General features: G+C 30.6%; 4 protein-coding genes and 1 long non-coding RNA gene across 7 annotated transcripts in view; 2 read left to right on the plus strand and 3 right to left on the minus strand.

Moving 5' to 3' along the window:
• Nucleotides 1–4,395: 4,395 nt before the first annotated feature.
• On the minus strand, nucleotides 4,396–7,048 carry LOC122632986 (DNA methyltransferase 1-associated protein 1). The gene is made up of 5 exons (XM_043820353.1): nucleotides 6,201–7,048; nucleotides 5,796–6,126; nucleotides 5,581–5,722; nucleotides 5,331–5,485; nucleotides 4,396–5,237 (listed from the first exon to the last, which is right to left on the minus strand). Exons 1-5 carry the CDS (start codon nucleotides 6,755–6,757, stop codon nucleotides 5,133–5,135), a joined length of 1,290 nt encoding a protein of 429 aa, XP_043676288.1. The 5' UTR covers nucleotides 6,758–7,048; the 3' UTR covers nucleotides 4,396–5,132.
• Nucleotides 7,049–8,186: 1,138 nt separating this feature from the next.
• LOC122632992 lies at nucleotides 8,187–11,310 on the plus strand. The gene is made up of 2 exons (XR_006327989.1): nucleotides 8,187–8,723; nucleotides 10,399–11,310. It is a non-coding gene; the product is annotated as an uncharacterized LOC122632992 (long non-coding RNA).
• Nucleotides 11,311–12,127: 817 nt separating this feature from the next.
• Nucleotides 12,128–14,698, plus strand: LOC122632989. 3 transcript variants are annotated; one of them, XM_043820357.1, is made up of 3 exons: nucleotides 12,128–12,917; nucleotides 13,418–13,482; nucleotides 13,936–14,698. In XM_043820357.1, the coding sequence occupies exon 3, from the start codon at nucleotides 13,936–13,938 to the stop codon at nucleotides 14,623–14,625; it is 690 nt and encodes a 229-aa protein (XP_043676292.1). In that variant the 5' UTR covers nucleotides 12,128–12,917; nucleotides 13,418–13,482; the 3' UTR covers nucleotides 14,626–14,698. The 3 variants fall into 3 exon arrangements, with proteins under 3 accessions (XP_043676292.1, XP_043676291.1, XP_043676290.1); XM_043820355.1 differs by lacking the exon at nucleotides 12,128–12,917 and adding an exon at nucleotides 13,173–13,293; XM_043820356.1 differs by lacking the exon at nucleotides 13,418–13,482.
• Nucleotides 14,699–14,862: 164 nt separating this feature from the next.
• Nucleotides 14,863–16,494, minus strand: LOC122632985. Its single transcript, XM_043820352.1, has 2 exons — nucleotides 15,350–16,494; nucleotides 14,863–15,256 (listed from the first exon to the last, which is right to left on the minus strand). Exons 1-2 carry the CDS (start codon nucleotides 16,343–16,345, stop codon nucleotides 14,951–14,953), a joined length of 1,302 nt encoding a protein of 433 aa, XP_043676287.1. The 5' UTR covers nucleotides 16,346–16,494; the 3' UTR covers nucleotides 14,863–14,950.
• A 590-nt stretch (nucleotides 16,495–17,084) lies between these two features.
• LOC122632991 overlaps nucleotides 17,085–17,513 on the minus strand; it is a 1,529-nt gene continuing 1,100 nt past the window's right edge. Inside the window, exon 4 of the mRNA XM_043820360.1 lies at nucleotides 17,085–17,426. Within this exon, the coding sequence (XP_043676295.1) occupies nucleotides 17,208–17,426 (219 nt within the window). The 3' untranslated portion in view covers nucleotides 17,085–17,207. The remainder of the gene's footprint in view (nucleotides 17,427–17,513) is intronic.

The following is a 17,513-nucleotide window of genomic DNA, read 5'->3' on the forward strand; positions in this document are numbered from 1 at the left end:
TTATCGCTCGTATCTTCGATTTATGTCAAAACAGGAACAAAAAGCGAATGAAGAAACACGTATCTCTATCTTAATTCTTATTATTTTTTTCTTTTCTTTTTTTAGCTTTGTTTTATTTATTTTATACATGTATATATATATATTTTTTATTATCTTCGGTATACGAAAATAAAGAAAATTTGTAGCATTTTTCATTCGAAATCGATCATCAAAGAAAAAAAAATAGTTATTCACATTTAATAATTTAAACAATCCGAGAGAAAACATTAAATCGATTTCGTTACTGAATAAAATAATAAAAAAGAAAAAGAAAGAAAGAAAAAACAGGATTGATTAAAATCGTCGACAATAATATATCGACCCGATATGGAAATCAAAAAGAAAGATCTGAAAAAAGGAAATAATATATATTTTTCTTCTAATCATTCTGTTCGATCTAATTATTTCGAAAAAGTTACTACGTGCATTAAAAGAAAAACGATTTACGATTAATAAATTGCAAAACAAAACAGAACAAAAGAAATAAAGATAGAAAGAGGACATACGAGATCGGACATATTTTTATTCTTATCAGATACTATTCTTTCTCGAACTTCTCTTTTTACTACTTAACTGTTACACTTGCTTCATGCGTGAAAAAAATAACGAAAAAGAAAAAAAAACAAAAAAAGAGAAATAAAAAGAACAGGACGCTCGAACGATTTTTAACGAAAAATTAATTAGTCGATTGGCATATAAATTCTTTTTTATTCTCATAAATTCTAACGATCTATAAAATACTATTATTATCTTTCTAAACAATTGTCTATTTCGACTATTTTCACGAACCTCTTACAACTTATCTCTTGCAGAAAAATCAAAAAAAAAGAAAAAAGAAAAAGAATTAGACGTTCGAACGATTTTTAACGAACAGTTAATTAATTGGCATCAATTGGAATCAATGTTCTATTCTCATAAATTCTAATGATCTATACATTCACCTAAGTGATATTCTTTATCACTCTTATAAACTCTTCCAAAGAAAAATTCAAGAAGAAAAAAAAAAAGACGTCCAAAGCGAAAAATAAATGAAATAATTAAAAAATTAGATTCTCTCAACGCACTGGCATCTTTTTAATTCAAACGATCTATGATCTATGACGTTCTCTTTATAATAAAGGATCAATATCGCATTATTCTAATATGAAATGTCGCGTTATTCGAAAGATATGATTCGAATGAACGACTCGTGATCAGATCGTACTTATATTTACATTACATTATGCATTTGAAAAACGAAATGAAACGAAATAAAAAAAGAAGAAAAACAAAAAAGAAATTAGCGAAAAAGTCGCCGTTGTTACGATCATTAATTAATTAAATAAATAATAATTTAATTAATTATTTAATTAATTAATTAATTACAAAAGAATGAACACTATTTAAGGAGAGAAAAAAGAGAAAAAAGAAAGAAAAGAAAGAAGGACAAACAAAAATGTATTATATTATTACTAATACCAATGGAAACCAGCACACAGATTTCTTTCGTCTCCGTTATTGACTATCGTTATTACTACCGCCATTAATTATCGTTGTTGTTGTTGTTGTTGTTGTAAAGTAACGTCGATTGGACTGCGTACTGATTAAAAGAAGAAAACGAGAGTAAGAGAGAAACGAAGAAAGAAAGAGAAATAGAGATTTTATATATATATATATATATATATATATATATTTATTTATTCATTTATATATGTATGTATGTATGTATGAATGTATGCATGTATGAATCTATAAATTCAATCCCTTGATTCATCGAGACTCGAAAAATCTTTTCTCTTTCCATCTACATACGTCGCTACGAGAGTCTCCACGTTTGTTCATCGATGGTGCTTCATTTTGAAAGAGGAAAGCGATATAAAAAAGAAAAAAGGAGGGAACAAAAGAAAGAAGAGAGAGATGGAGAGATAGAACTTGACCTCTCTCTCTCTCTTTCTCTTTTTCTATCTCTTTTTCTCTCTCTTTCTTTCTATCTATCTGTCTCTCGTTTTCTTTCTCTTTATCTCTCTATTTCTCCCTCTTTCTTTCTCTCTTTTAAACAAGGAAAAAGATACACGATTACATATACGTTGATCATAAAAAGGAAAAAACTTTGCAAAATTCTTCTCTTAAAAGGAAATATGTTACAAAAAAAAATAATAATAAAAAAGAAAGAGGAAGAGATAAAAATGTATATAAAAACAATGATGATAATGAGATAATTGTGTTATTATAATATAATTGAATGCCTGCAGGACAGGTTTCAAGATTGTAAGAAGAGACTCGTTTTTTATTTCTTTTTCCTGTTTTTTTTTTTTTTTTCTATACATCTCTGTTTTTCTTTCTCTCTTCTTTTCTCTTGTTTTTCCCTTTCGAATACGTTCGTCAAATTGTCCACTGCCTGAATTCAACGAACATCTAAACATTTTTCCGAAAAAAAGAGGAGGAAAAGAAAGGGCTTGCATTATTTGTGGAAATTAAAAAACCAAAAGAAAAAGAAGAAAAGAAAAGAACGGGTAGTTCGATCGAGCGGATAAAATTTTGTTATAGATCCTATTTAAAGACGATCAATCGATTGAGAGAGAAATGATTACGAGGAAAGGATATAAAAAGAAATGAAAAAAAAAATAAGGAAAATAATGAAGGAAAAGAAAAAAAGATGTTAGAAAAAGTCCAAGAAAATGCTTCGTGCCTTCTTGCTCGAGTTCAACCAATAATTTTTATATATTTTTTTTTTATTTTTAATTTTAGTTTTTTTATATTCGTATACGTATATATGTATATGTGCATATATGTATATAAACATATATATATATATATATATATATATATATATATTCATTTTTGTTGGCTGACATCTTATAACACGTTCGAAAAAATTCTTTTATATATTAGATTATTTTTCTCTAATTACGTTATTCTTCTTTACGTTTCCATGTTTCCTTTGTTTCATTGTATACGAAAAATGATATAAAATAGAAAAATAGAAAGAGAGAGAGAGATAGAAAAAAAGAAAGAGGAAGGAAAAGAAAAAGAAAGAGATAGAGACAGAAAATAATTTGGTTGAAAAAATTTAGTTAATTTACTTTTTGACTATAATAGAAAAAGAAAAGAAGAAGAAAGAAAAACCGAACCGAGAAAAAACGATATATATATTAAGATTAGTTTTATCGAACAAATTCGAATCAAGCATCAAGCAACGATTTTATGACTTTACGAGTAAAAAACGTAAATTCAGATTTTTGATCACCGATAATTCGTTTCTAATGTCACTTTCGGTTCCTGGATCATTAGAAAACTGACGATAGATAGATATATAATAATTATATATATATATTATATATATGTATACATATATACATATACATATATATATGTGTGTATATAAACATACACACATATTTCATAAAAGTGGCCACGCGAAAATAATTGTAGTGACGAAAATAAGCTTTTTCAAGGAGTACTTAAACCAATAAAAGCTTATTTATCGTGTACGTGTTTTTTAACTTACGGCGTAGAAAAAAAATAGAGAAAAATAGAGAAAGAAAAAACAGAAGAAAGATTGAGAGAGAGAGAGAGAGAGAGAGAGAGAGAGAGAGAGAGAGAGAGAGAGAGAGAGAAATAATTGTAGTACACGATTGAAGATAGTGACTATCGCATGCGGGTCAACGATGCGGCCATCATCCATAAACCTTTTTCATAAGCATTTATATACATATTTTTATTTCTAACGTTACAGTCGACAAATGGAATGGTATTAGATCCCGTTTGATAGCTAACTATACTCTTTTCCTCGAAATATATTTATTTTTTTTCTATTTATTTATTTATTTAGTTATTCATTCATGTATTTAGTTATGTATTTATGTATTTATAATCAATTTTCTATTACTTTTTGTTTATTGATTCAGATTTATATTTATTTTCTTTTTCCATTTGTTTCATCAGTTGTTAGCAGACACGAAACAAAACGAAACGTAACGAAACGAAACGGAACGAAACGAAACGTTAATAAAATAAAACGTTGGAAATGAAAAAATCGTTAGATCATCTTTGACTGCATTTAAGACGAATTCGCGTTTCGAATCCTCGACGGATTGAAAAAGATAACTCTCGTTTACGTTCGAATTTATCCATGACAGTTCTCACGGCTCACAAAGAGCCGATGGAAAAGTCTGCGGGTCGGCTTTATCGATCATTACCACACACACACACATACAGAGATATATGATGCATTATTCCGTACCAAGTACGGTTAGAGTTATCGAGTAATTTATTATAGAATTAAAATCAACTGTATTGCGAGAATAACGGAGCACGAAACGAAGAAAGGCCTGTATCGACCATCTTTAACCCTTAACCCAAACTTCTCCCGAACCCTCCTTTTCTCCTCCTATATTCTCCTCAACCTCAAACTACCCTCCCTTTCCACTAACCATATAACCACCACCACCACCACCACCACCTCAGCATACACACGCGTTTTCCTTCCATTCCTTTTTACCTCCCACCCTCATTCCACCCCTTCAACTCCATCTCCTATTCCCCTTCCCACCTCCAGCCCTCTCCCACCGACCTTTATCCTCGTTTAAAGAAGATAAGAAAAGAAAAAAGAAAAAGGAAAAAAAATGAAAATAAAAAGAATATGTAAGGAAAAACTTCCCATCAAGTCCCGTTCTTGTATTCGTCCTTCTCCGCCATCCTCCGACAAGACAACATATTGTAATCTATTGTAGATTGTTGTAGATAAATTATACGGTTTCACCGTACATTGTTACTTTTTGTCGACAATATAAAATACACAGATATATAAGTAAATACGTCGTATACTCCTTTAACCTTTTTATATGTATGTATATTCACGTTTCGATTAGGATCGTCTATTGATCTTAATTTTGATCTTGTCGAAATGAAATAGAAAATGAGGTCTTTTACATCTTCGATGAATTTTAATTTTGTTCTTTCGTTTTTATTTGTTTCACAGAAAGTAGAAACCTTACAAGAAAAAACCTTAGAAGAAATATTTCAAAAGCCAATGGATTAATTATTTCGCATAAGTATATACAAATCGATTGGTTTAGATTATATGATATTTACAATGCTTAGTTAATTAATACTTAATGATTTACACTTGGCATACTCGGCGATCCAACAACATCTATTATGTCTGCTTTTACTTCAGGTTCTGTTTTTGGTAGTAGAGCTGGTGGTATTGTCAGGGTCTGAAAAAAAACAAAAAAAAACGGACAATCATAATATATTACATTGTATTAGAAATAATTAGAGACAATTTTATTTATTTTTTGGGACATTACTTTTCCTGGTGCAAGAGCTTCGTATTGATGTCTTAACGATTGTAATTCGTAGTCGCAGGTAGATAAAGCACTTCGTAATTCATAATGAAGTACTATGTCGCTTCTTAATTCATTAAATTGCTGACATATTTGTTCTGTAGGTGGAGGATTTAGTTCTGCAAGATTCATTAATCGATATGGTCACATTCATTATTCTATATAATCGCCTTAGAATTATAATAGCATAAAATTATACGACACGGGTTATTACCTATGCTTAATTCGTTTAACATCTGTTCAATGCCTTTCATTTTCTTTTGTCCAAGACTACTTGGCAATTTGATTCTTTGCGATCTCAATGAAACTCCACTATTTTTGAAGTCAGGGAACTTAATACCGGCAGATTCTACAGCCTGAAAATAATTATTTTGTAGTTTAGCCTATTTTTGCAAGGCAAGATTAACTTTTACATAGTTGTATTCATACATGAGAAGCATCGGTTTTATTTGGTCTGTTCCTAGAAGAATTACTACTCTTTTTGGAAGGTTTTCTTTCGCTTTTTCTAGGATCTGCTTGATGGTCTGCTGCGGTTATAAGTTTTTGCAAATCTTGAGTTTTTCTGTCCCTTTCTTTCTTTCTTTGTTCTATCTTACGCAACTCAGCTAATAAAGTCTGCTCTTCTTCCACTTGTTCCGGCGTCCGTTCGAACAATTTTTTTAACTGTTCTTTTCTACGTTTCTCATGCTCTGCGTCAAAACTGTAAACTTTATCTGTATGAGATTTTGCTTTAGTCAATGCTGCACAAACTTGGTAATATCTGAAAGTAAAAAGCAAGATATCAGTATCTATATAAAATTAAGTAAATAAGAGCAAGGTAAAAATTAGAATAACCTTTCTTTCAATTCTTCTACAGTTCTGGCAGTAAATTTTGCTCGATCCCATCTATCTTTAATTATAATAAATCTAAGATCAAATCTTCTACACAAATCAAACAAGTGATCTGTCTCTGCTCGAGTCCAACCGTTAGTAACTAAATGTTGAACATACTCTGCATTGGTATAAGTCGGTATAGGAACCTTTTTATTGAACTTAGCGAAAGGATATTCCTTTCCTGCATCGGCAACTCGTCTCCAGTGATGGAAAACAGCTCCATCAGTTCGAGCTGGATTAGTAAACGGAGTCCACTTCCATGGTCTTACCTTTTTCATACCCAACTTAGCTCTAACTTGTTTATATCCCTTGGCTGTATCGGTTGGAAATAATGGCGGCACGTCAGTGTTATCTTTGCACAACAAAGCAAACACTTCTCTGTGCATACCCTCTGGACGTTTCGGTACCTTATACTCATATTTCTTTTTATTCTTTTTATCACTTCCCAAAATAGATTCTTTCGTAAGTTCCGTAGTAGTTGGAACTTCGATGTCCAATATATCACGTACATCTGACATTTTGTTGTTTCAATTTATCTCTTAATTTTCCAAATCAACGAAATTGAGGTTATGTTATCGACGTTATAAACAATCGCATCGTCGAAAAAAATATCATTTTTTAGGACTCAAATAAAAGTCCTCGTCAAAAATACATTTCTATTAATAACAAAAAAAGCGACGAATCATATAGGAAGTAAATTAATCACTGTTTACACATAAAAAATATGTTCAAAACATGCAGTTCTATCGACGATACAATAGTTTGACATGACGCTAAAATGTTTCGCGTACAACAGCGCTACCTCTTGGAAATAATTGAAATTTTTTCGCTATATTTATTACATTTGTATTTTCGAAAGTTTCTATAGGTCTAGTAATAAATCAAATAACTTTTTCTACCGATTATTTAATCGAAAATTTGCATATATTTTCATAAAAATCTTCTCAATTTTCGATCTTATTTATTTTCTAATTTATACAATCATTTTTGCACGCACAAAAAAAAAATGGACGTACGTACGTATGTACACATTGTTATATGTAAATAGAAAATTTTATCAATTTCGTATACACGACACGAATTTATGCCAGAAACGTTTTCGTAATATTATCACCGAAAAGCACGAACCCGAAACAATTCTCTCTCTAATCTAACAGATTGGTTAATACGTATTGCTTTAGATTTAATTCCAAACAATCGGCCCTACAGTAATCGTAAGGTAGGTCAAGGCAACTTCGACCCACTTTTACCCTCGCTGATTTTCGACGTATACATATATACGCATACGTAATCTCACACACATATATGTACACATACATGATTACAAAGCATTCACATACAGTTATTACATAATCTGTTACAGTCCACGGATATAGTAAGTTGAAATATAAATACTTATTAAATACGTAATGATAATTAAAAAAGAAAAAAGAAAAGAAAAAAAAACAAACAAATAGAAAGAAAAAAAAAAAAAGAAAAAGAAAAGAAAAGAAAAGAAGAAAAAAGAATTGGAAATTATTTTCCCTATATCATTATTATTCAATCGAATTTAATCAATTCATTATCAAACATTATCCTCGAACGGTGATACAGTACGTGACTTGATCGATCGATTAAAAAATTTAAAAAGAACGCATATAATTGATTAGAAATACATGTACGATGCATTTCCGATATATTATAGATGAATAATTAATACATAAAAAATAACTGACCGAAAGATAAAAAATAATCTTGTATCTGTAATATAAAGAAAGCGAATAGTAGTTCATGTGACTCGTTTCTTTCGAGTCATCTTGTGATTGGCAATTCGGGTAAAAAACATAAATACTTGTACGCGTACATACGTTCACTTTTATATATATATATATATATATATATATATATATGTATATACTTTAAAATTTTTTTTTCTGTCATGTTTCTCTCTCTCTCTCTCTTTCTCTCTCTCTCTCTCTCTTTCTCTTTCTTTCTAATTTTCTTCTTATGGACGTAACACGACCACATGTTACATTACTCACATTACCTTCCTACCGTATACAGTAAATGACTAGTGAGCTCGTTGTGTTCGAAATCAAAGGAGTGGGGAGAATAGATCGTCGTTGTACACAGCGAAGAGAGGTAAAGGAGTTCGAAAGAAAGGGAAAGTTCAGAGTGAGAGAACACCGGTTGGTTAGATCTTCGTGTTCAGTACGCGGAAAGCGAGTGGCGAGTGGTTCACTCGGTATACACGCACGTTTCGGAGATAATCTGTCTCTCATACGAGATTCTTTCTTCTTTTTCTTCTTTTTCCATTTTTTTCGCTTTTTTCTTCTTTTTGATTTCTTTGGAACGAACATATATTCCTTAAAATATATATATATATACACATATATATGTATATGTGTGTGTGTGTGTATATATATATGGGACGACATGAAGAACTCGGTCGGTATCGTTTGAAAAAGTTTCTTTGTTCTCGCAGATGATTGGAATGATCCAAAGGTGAGTCTTTGATAGATAAGAATATATATGTGTACGTGTGTGTGTGTGTGTGTGTGTGTGTGTGTGTTTATTGCAACGTGTAATTTTTATTAGAATATATATTATTTTTTTATGTCTGTTTTATTTTCAAGAGAATTATCGATTTGTTGTAAAATTATTCGATCGAAAATTAGAACGAATATTTGATTCGTTGTTCGAAGGTAGACATTGTTTGTTGAATATGCTACTTTTTTAAAAGGATTATTTCTAATAAAATCGTATAATATAGAGATTTTATAATTTATACGTATATTTCGATAATCGATAATGTATTCGAATCATATATTTTTTGTTTCTTTTAAGAAAGTTATAGAGAACGTTTATATATATATATATATATATATATATATATATATACATATAGACAGATATTTCTTTTTTTTCTTGCTCACAAAACTAGTTTCATAACGAGATCGTGGAAACGATTATTATTCGAATGTGAAATATTCGTGAAAGGTTATTTGAATAATTTTGTTAGTCTTTTTTAATTTCCATGTGTTATGCGTTTCTACTAAATTTTTTTCTTTTAAAAGTATATCTTATCAAAAAGAAATAATCGTCTCATAATTTGAAGTTCACTTACGTTTGTCCTTCCGGAAGCAGATATATTTACGTACGTATGCATGCTTCATATTTTACTTTATTTTTTTACGTTCAATGTAAGCATACACACACACACACACACATATATATATATATATATATATATATATATGCTTACATATATTATGCAAACACACACGTTTATTGTTTCCTTTACTATGAAATTTTACTAGTATGTCATTTGCACATAGTTAAAAGAATTACGTTAGTTCACTGGCATCGTCTTTAAGATCTGTGCACGGTTAAATAATACTATTATAGAACGCTTATGCAATCGAGAAAATTTCACTTTCCACGATGCAATCGTGTCCGGTTGAACGTTCGTGATGAGCGGTCATGTGTATACTTGTGCTTTTAGTTACACATAATATTTCTTTATACATATGCTTCATGTGTCATGTGTATGCATTTATATACGGGAATAGCACGATATCGAAGTAATTTTTCAGTGGAATATATACTTTGTTTTAACCTCTCACTTTACATATATGTATATGTGTATATGTATGTATGTATATACGTGTCTTCGTCTTTCTTCCTTTCTTTTCTCTTTTCTTGTTCAACAAGACAGCCAGGACCTCACATAACCGGTCTCACGACCGGTGAGCAAGCAAACGTTTATAATCTTTTACAAGGACGTTATGTTATTCTTGTAAGTCAACCAACAACTTCTTGTCTTACGTGTTTTTCATTATATTTTTCTGAAAATTCGTCTTTTTCAATCTCCCATTGAAATTTTGTGAACCTTCGATCAAAAGCATTGTTGATCTAACATGATTCAACTTCATCGTCGATCTTTTTACTCGTCAATCGTGTTTCTATTTAGAAGTAAAAGAATTTCATTTCTTTCTTTCTTACTTTCTTTAGTAATTATTAATAATCTATATAAAAGATTTGTTACGATTAAAAGAATGGAAATAAAAATTTATATACACGTGAGAAAGAGAGGGAGAGAAAGAAACGAAATGGTTTACGCGAATTGATTTTTTGTTTTCTTCTTTTTTTTCTTTCTTTCTTTTTTTTTTCTTTCCAGGAAATTTTAAGAATGAGTTGATTCATCTTTGACCTCTCAATGACCTCAGTCCTCTTGGTTGTCATGCGCGCCCTCTATCGAGTTTCATTGGATAGAGACAACATACGATAACAACAAGAAGGAAGAGGAGATAGTAAAGAAGAAAAAGAAGAAAAAAAGAAAAAGAAGAAAAAGAAGAAGGTAGTGGGACCATGTTAGAGCCAATTTTCGGAATATCACCGATCTGGTGGTTGGTGTTATACGCTGGTTTGCTGTTATTACTATCACCATTGGTCCTGTTGCTGATAGTTTTTCTGCCAAATTTCCCGCTATTGCTTTTACGTAGAATGTGTTATATACCAATGGAATCGATATAACGAATTCGTCGATAAAAGAAATTCGAAGGAAAAAATAACAAAAAAAAAAAAAAAAGAATATTTTCAAAGACGAAATATGAAATTTTTCAAGTATTATATATTAAAATATTATGAGCATTATCGATCAATAATTTGATAGATTTGACAAATTGCTAACTTTGCGTTGGTTTATTTTACATGGAAGATCATTTATATTGATCTCGTTAAGAGAGAAAATGATAGATGTAGGAAGTATATCTCTGATTCGGATTAAACGTTTTAACGAATTTATATACGAAAATATTTCGGCGTATTTATTACGACGCAAGATTTAGTATTTTAGTTTCGTGTAATACATTTTCTTTTTCTTTTTCGATACCATTCCAACTCCGAATATTGTTCTATAGCATGTAATTTTCTTGATATTTCCGATAAAAAGAAAAACTGGCGAAGAAAATCAAATTGCAAATGTCGAAAGATCAAAATGCAGATACGATTATACATCAGCTTTTAATGTACGTAGTAATGATGTCTATGTAGAGTTATTTAATGAAGAAATCGTACGATTACTATGTAATTATTTTTTTATCATACTTATTTTTCCGTGTTCGACATTCATGAAACGTTAATATCTCCTTATTCGATAGAATCTAAGGCGTTTCCAGTTGTTTTTCTTTCTAACATGCAATCACAATATTTTCAATATTTTTATTTTGAAAATATGAATTTTTATAAGAAAAATTACTTTCGAACGTTGAAAGAAAACTAGTATATACAAAAATAGTATATAGAAGAAATCAAATTCAAGGATAATCCAATTGAAATTCCATCTATCTGATCAATAGGCACGTGCCAAGTTATAATTTTAAAAGAAATTTCCTTGTGCAACTGGTATATCTATTAATATATTCTATTATGTTATGAGCATTTAATTAACTACCCGTGCAAGGACTTTATAAACGTAACAGTCAAGTACAAGACGTATGTAGAAGCTATACGAGGACGCATTAAAAAAAAGCTTTAGCATAGTTAGTTAGAAAAACTAGCGATCTGGCGAAAGGGAACGAAGGTAGCGGACGATGAATTATTTATGAATGTTAATCGTAAATTCCGCGTGTATTCAACATTGATATTATATTATTATACATATGTTAATTATGGAATTTAAAATGAAAAATATTATGGCGATCGATGGCTCTTCAATATTATCAAATTTCTGTTTCAATGTTATATTTTATTTATTATAATAATATTTAACAAATTTTTTTTATCAATTCTTTTGTAAACGATTATTGTATCAAATTTGATCGATGATTAACTAATATTATTATGTAGTAATGCAATATATGTTTACATATTTGTATGTATATGCAATATATGTTTATATATATATATATATAGGAATATATATATATGAATTATGAAAAAAGAAATTTGATAAAAATGAAAAGTAAAATTTGCCATTACTGTATTTCAACTGCAGATCAAATTTCACATAGGTATAAATACGTAAACAAGAGAACGATATTCGATCAAATCGATTATACATTTATGTGTATCCCGTCCTAATAAGGTGACATCGAAATGAGAGTTTCGTTCAAGGTAGTAGCCCACTTTCGTTTTCAAATATTACGATATGTTCAATCGAATGATCTATATCTATCTATTTATCTATGTATACATACATACATACATACATATATACATACATACATACATACAAACATACATATATACATACATACGCACACACATTTATATTATGTCGACATATATAATTGTCATCTAAATCTACAACAATCTTCGATGATGATCATCATTGATTCAACGATTCAACGATTTATATAAAAAATGTAAAAGAAAATATCTTTGCATGTTAGATTCGGATGGAACGTCAACCTGGTTGACGTCCTTCTACGTTTTATCAGCACTCTTTATATTATTATAGTCAGACATGAAGTTGGGACCTTATAGTACACGACTATCGGTGAGTACTTTCGCCGAGTTGGTTACGTAGTGGGGGAGTTGGGACTTGAACCCTGAGACCCCATGAGCCATATATACTACGGGAGCATGCAGCTCTCTTGCTACTTGCTGTCAGCTTCTCGACGATCCCCGTTCTTAACAGGCAACGTTCTTCCACACGTAAATCGAGAAGGGCAATTGTGGCGTTGAACGATAAAGGTGAGCCCGTTGTCTGTTTATTAACGAATTTCAATAATTTTAAATATTGCCAAAAGTTCTTTTTCCACTTATTTCTTGTTTATCATAACAAGATCTGAAATGATATAAATAAAATATAAACGAACGAAAATTAATTATTTTATTTTTTGTTATTAGAATTTTTGAAGGACGATTTGACGATAAATTTATTTGATTCTCTCTCTCTTTTTCTATACTGATATTTTTTTTCATTTTTTTTTTTTTTTTTTCATATATACATATTTGAGACGAGATGAACATAGCGATCGCATGAACGCCTACAGCTCAGATTTTATTTCGATGAAATATTCTATGCACGCTCGCCTCGTGTCTTTTATACATTCTCACATGCATACACGTAAGATCCTTGTCTCTCTCTCTCTCTCTCTCTCTCTCTCTCTCTTTTTCTCTCTCCTTATCTTATTCATTCAGTCCTTTTGTTCTTTTTCTTTTTTTTATCGACATACTACTTACCTTCCCAGAAACAATATCCGAAGCGAGTACGTCGACACGTGGCAGGAACGTGGATAAAGAATGTAGGACGGGCGTACAATATATATTTATGTGTCGACTGATTTCATTTTATTTTTTTATTTTTCTATTTTTGAAATCATTGAATCAAATAATATTATTAATCAAAGAAAATACGTTCACCATGATGTGATAAAAATTTAGATCAATAAAGGTCTCTAACATAACGTGTTGAATTGCCACATGCGTATCATTGAATTTCATCGTTGCATCGTTCTTTCAATAGTTATTATTATCTTTGATTTAGAATTTATCAATATTCGTGTACAAAACTTGCAAATATCTTCGTCCGATATTTTTATAAAATAATTATACGTAATATTGATACCGGAAGAATTAAATTTCTTTATTTCTTTATTTATTTATTTGTAAGATCGGTTATAATAGTATTATACAAAAGAAAAAAAAAATAAGAAAAAAAAAATGATAATTCGAGAAATTTAACCCCATTAAGAATATCTTTCTCCAGATGAAGATCCTGATCGTATCATTATTGATATGCATCGTGGCATCAGAACCAGGCTTGTTGAGGGTACCAAAAATATACAACGCTGTTATCACAAGTAATCAAAATCTTTCACCGTCGAGAGCTTATCCAGTGATACAACCAGTGATACATCGTACTGCGATTGGTTACGTGCCACCATTTTATTATGCTCACGTAGCACCTCATCTTGCTGGACCAGAGGTGGTACATCTTCCGCGTACCGAATCACCGAATATTGGAAATACCGAGAAACCGGAAGATGATGCTTCGAAGGAATCAGTTACGGAAAAAGTCGAAGCTTTGGAAGGATCTAACGAGAAGAATATTGGAGAAGATTCGAAGAAGAAAAAAGGGAAAGGACAAAATGGAGAGGACGATGTGCCACTTAGCTTTTATCCGAATTATCAATCGCTCTATTACGATCCTTATTTTTACACTTACAATGCGTTTAATCCTCATCTGATACCGGGAACATATTATGTCGATTATCAACCATTCGCACCGATTCCTCCTGTTATTCCAAAACCAGCATCGACTGAACGTCTTCAATCAAGTCATAGCCGTGATGAGAATAAGGATGGCATTAGAAGGAAAGAGGGAAATGAGAGAGAGAAGATACCAGATGTACCACCGCCACCAGTGCCAACGTCATCTCCGAATAACTCGCGTTGAGTTATTTTAACGGATGGATGATCGTGTTCTCAAAGTTCCAGTTTATTAATTTGTAAAAAAAGAAAAAGAAAAATGAAGACAATTTTGAGAACCACCGTGATTTTAGGATACATCATTCTCGAAGATCCCTCTTGAGAAACTTTCGAGGCTGACAGAGACTGTACAAAATACAATTTGTTCGTAGTTGAATTTTCCTTTTTTTTTTTTCTTCTTGAAAAACTTTCTCAACAATTTTATAATATAACAGTTTTAAATATTGATTCTTTATTATTTTTATTTTTTATTTTTTCTTTCTTTTTTTTTTTTTTAACAAATTCCGTCGGTTTCAGCCGCAAGTATCGTTTTTCTTCGTCACGGCCCAAACTTTGATCGTATACGAGAACCCTTTGTTCTCGGGACCTTTGAATTTGAGTTTGACGTATCTATGATCTGGTCCACCTGATTCCTTAGAGACATTTTCTTCAGTATCATTGATTGGAAGTACTTTGACGCAAGTTATACAAAGTGGTCCATCAATGGTAACTTCAAAGATAGCTTCGAGATTGGACGGTCCTTTTAAGTTCAGCAACAAGTTGTGTTGATAAACCAATGTACCGTTGCACGTGCCCCATACTAGATTTCCATCGATAGCCTAAACAATGTAAAATCATTGAAAGACGTTGATTTATTTATTTATTTCTTATTTTCTTTTTTTTTTTTTTTTAATCAAAATTAGTCGACTTACTCTATTTGGTCTGGATGGAGGAGATTCGTTAGTTCTTTTAACAATCAACTCGTTTTCTTTATTCGTACAAGATAATGTCAATTTGTTTCGTGTTTGTTTCGAATAAGAACCGTGTAAAGTGATGTTCGTACAATTACGAATAATAGGTAAGGTATAATTCGTGATATCTCTTAAAATGTTCCCATCGATCTCAGATTTTACATTCTTAAGATTTTCTTTGTTCTGATTAATTTTTATATTCTTTAATCTCGATTCGTATGAAGAAGTATTGGAAGCAACTTTAAATATATCCAAATTCGGATCGTTCCTATTTTTAAACGTTTTATTACTTTCGTCTAACGTTTGATTGTTTCTATGAACGATTCTTGAACTCGAATTGTTATAGTAACGTTTACCATATTTCGTTGCTATTTCACGCTGACGAGCATGAAATTTATCCATAACTGCCTTTCTCTGAGCATAATAATCCGTCGTATTAATAGCTCGTACGTTTCTGTTCAAAGTTAATTCGTTCGAAATATTTTCTTCGTTGATATTTCGATTGATTCTATTCGTCAATTTTTCTTCCATCGAATTTGATATATTTTTACGAGGTTTACCATTATTTGTGAAAACTAAGAAATATTTCTTCCAATTGTCCTTTATATTAATTTCACTTTCTTCGATCTTATCCGATCTCAGATGATTTATTTCGTCGTATTTCGTCACCAATTCATCCTCTTCTTTTCTAATTGCATAATCGTTCTTTGGATAACCCTCGGAAAATCCTAATTGATTTTTTCTATGAACGAATTCCTTGATTTTTTTCCATCCTTTTCGGGAACCCAAATTTTCTTCTTTTTTCTTTTCAAGGTCGTTGGATAATGTCACTCGTTTTTGGATAGACGTTTCGGCATTATTAATTTCGAGGGTCGATACCACATGACAAGCTAACACCGAAAATAAAACTATCAAAGAAACAATAATTATTTCGATTTTATTTCGCGTAGCAATCATGTTAGACCACCGAATAGATCCGAGCTTATTCGCGATGTAAAGTTCAATGATGGTATATAATTTCTCGCGAACGACTTTGTCCGAGCATTATCTTTGTTGCTTGGGGTCAATGACCTCTATTGAGTCCCTTCTCGTCTCTCTCTCTCTCTCTCTCTCTCTCTTTCTCTCTTTCAATGATTTATTCTAAGAATAATAGTGGGTCCATTAAGACTAACGATTATCGTCTTTTATTGAAGAGATAATGCATACATATAAATTAATCGATACATAGTGGAAGAGAAAAAGATAGAGAGAAAGAGAGAGAGAGAGAGAGAGAGAGAGAAATTATTTATCGTTTCCGTATTTTTCTTTCGGTGTCGTTTTATTGAAAAATAAAATACATGCGATAAGAAAAATCCGTCGAAGTAAATATTACGTATGACCAATCAAGAAACTCGATAATTGTTAATATAATAATAAATTAAATAACATTTGCAAGTTTTTTTTTTTTTAATAGACATTAGTCAAAGTCTACGATAATAAAATTATCTAGAAAAAATGATATTACAATGTGACAACATATTTATATTGACTTACAGAAATAAACAAAAGAAAAGAAAAAGAAAAATGAATGGGTTCAATAGATTCGAGTCCAAAATCTAAAGTAAAAGTAAATTATTTAAAAAAAAAATTATAGTACGGTGAACGTATTTATATCGATTTATTTAACAGAAAAAAAAAGAAAGAAAGAAATGCGTTTGAATAGATTTGAGTCCAAATAAAAAATTAATGAATTATTTATAAAAATTATATTACAATGGATTTATAAGAATAACCAATCGTGTTGAGTAAATCAAAAGAAAAGAAAGAAAAGAGAAAAATATTATTTAATCGCTTCGATAGTGATCGTATCGTCGTCATCGTAGTTTCCATCGTTAGCATCAGGTTTTCTCATTTCTTTTTCTGGCTCAACTTTTGTGTCCAATTTTTCGATACCACTATCGTCATCATTGTCAACATCGAATGGACGATCAGTCGATATTGGTGGTGATCCTGATACTGGGATAAATCCAGGATGAGATGGACTCAATACTGGATATACCTGCGACAATAAATTTCGATATACATACACACACACAGATATATATATATTATTTCAAAATATAAATAAAACTAATTAAAATTAATT

Source organism: Vespula pensylvanica, chromosome 11 (genome assembly GCF_014466175.1).
Source record: "Vespula pensylvanica isolate Volc-1 chromosome 11, ASM1446617v1, whole genome shotgun sequence".
Taxonomy (NCBI): domain Eukaryota; kingdom Metazoa; phylum Arthropoda; class Insecta; order Hymenoptera; family Vespidae; genus Vespula; species Vespula pensylvanica.

What these genes read in the sequence shown, in the direction of transcription:
- LOC122632985 (XM_043820352.1), bottom strand. Translation starts at nt 16,345, where the DNA reads ATGATTGCTACGCGAAATAAAATCGAAATAATTATTGTTTCTTTGATA. An exon ending in CTCCATCCAGACCAAATAGA is followed by an intron (nt 15,257 to 15,349) that starts GTAAGTCGACTA and finishes TACATTGTTTAG; the next exon opens with GCTATCGATGGAAATCTAGT.
- LOC122632986 (XM_043820353.1), bottom strand. Translation starts at nt 6,757, where the DNA reads ATGTCAGATGTACGTGATATATTGGACATCGAAGTTCCAACTACTACG. An exon ending in ATAAAACCGATGCTTCTCAT is followed by an intron (nt 5,723 to 5,795) that starts GTATGAATACAA and finishes AATTATTTTCAG; the next exon opens with GCTGTAGAATCTGCCGGTAT. An exon ending in GTTAAACGAATTAAGCATAG is followed by an intron (nt 5,486 to 5,580) that starts GTAATAACCCGT and finishes TGAATCTTGCAG; the next exon opens with AACTAAATCCTCCACCTACA.
- LOC122632989 (XM_043820355.1), top strand. Translation starts at nt 13,206, where the DNA reads ATGAACGCCTACAGCTCAGATTTTATTTCGATGAAATATTCTATGCAC. An exon ending in ACATTCTCACATGCATACAC is followed by an intron (nt 13,294 to 13,417) that starts GTAAGATCCTTG and finishes TTACCTTCCCAG; the next exon opens with AAACAATATCCGAAGCGAGT. An exon ending in ATAAAGAATGTAGGACGGGC is followed by an intron (nt 13,483 to 13,935) that starts GTACAATATATA and finishes ATCTTTCTCCAG; the next exon opens with ATGAAGATCCTGATCGTATC.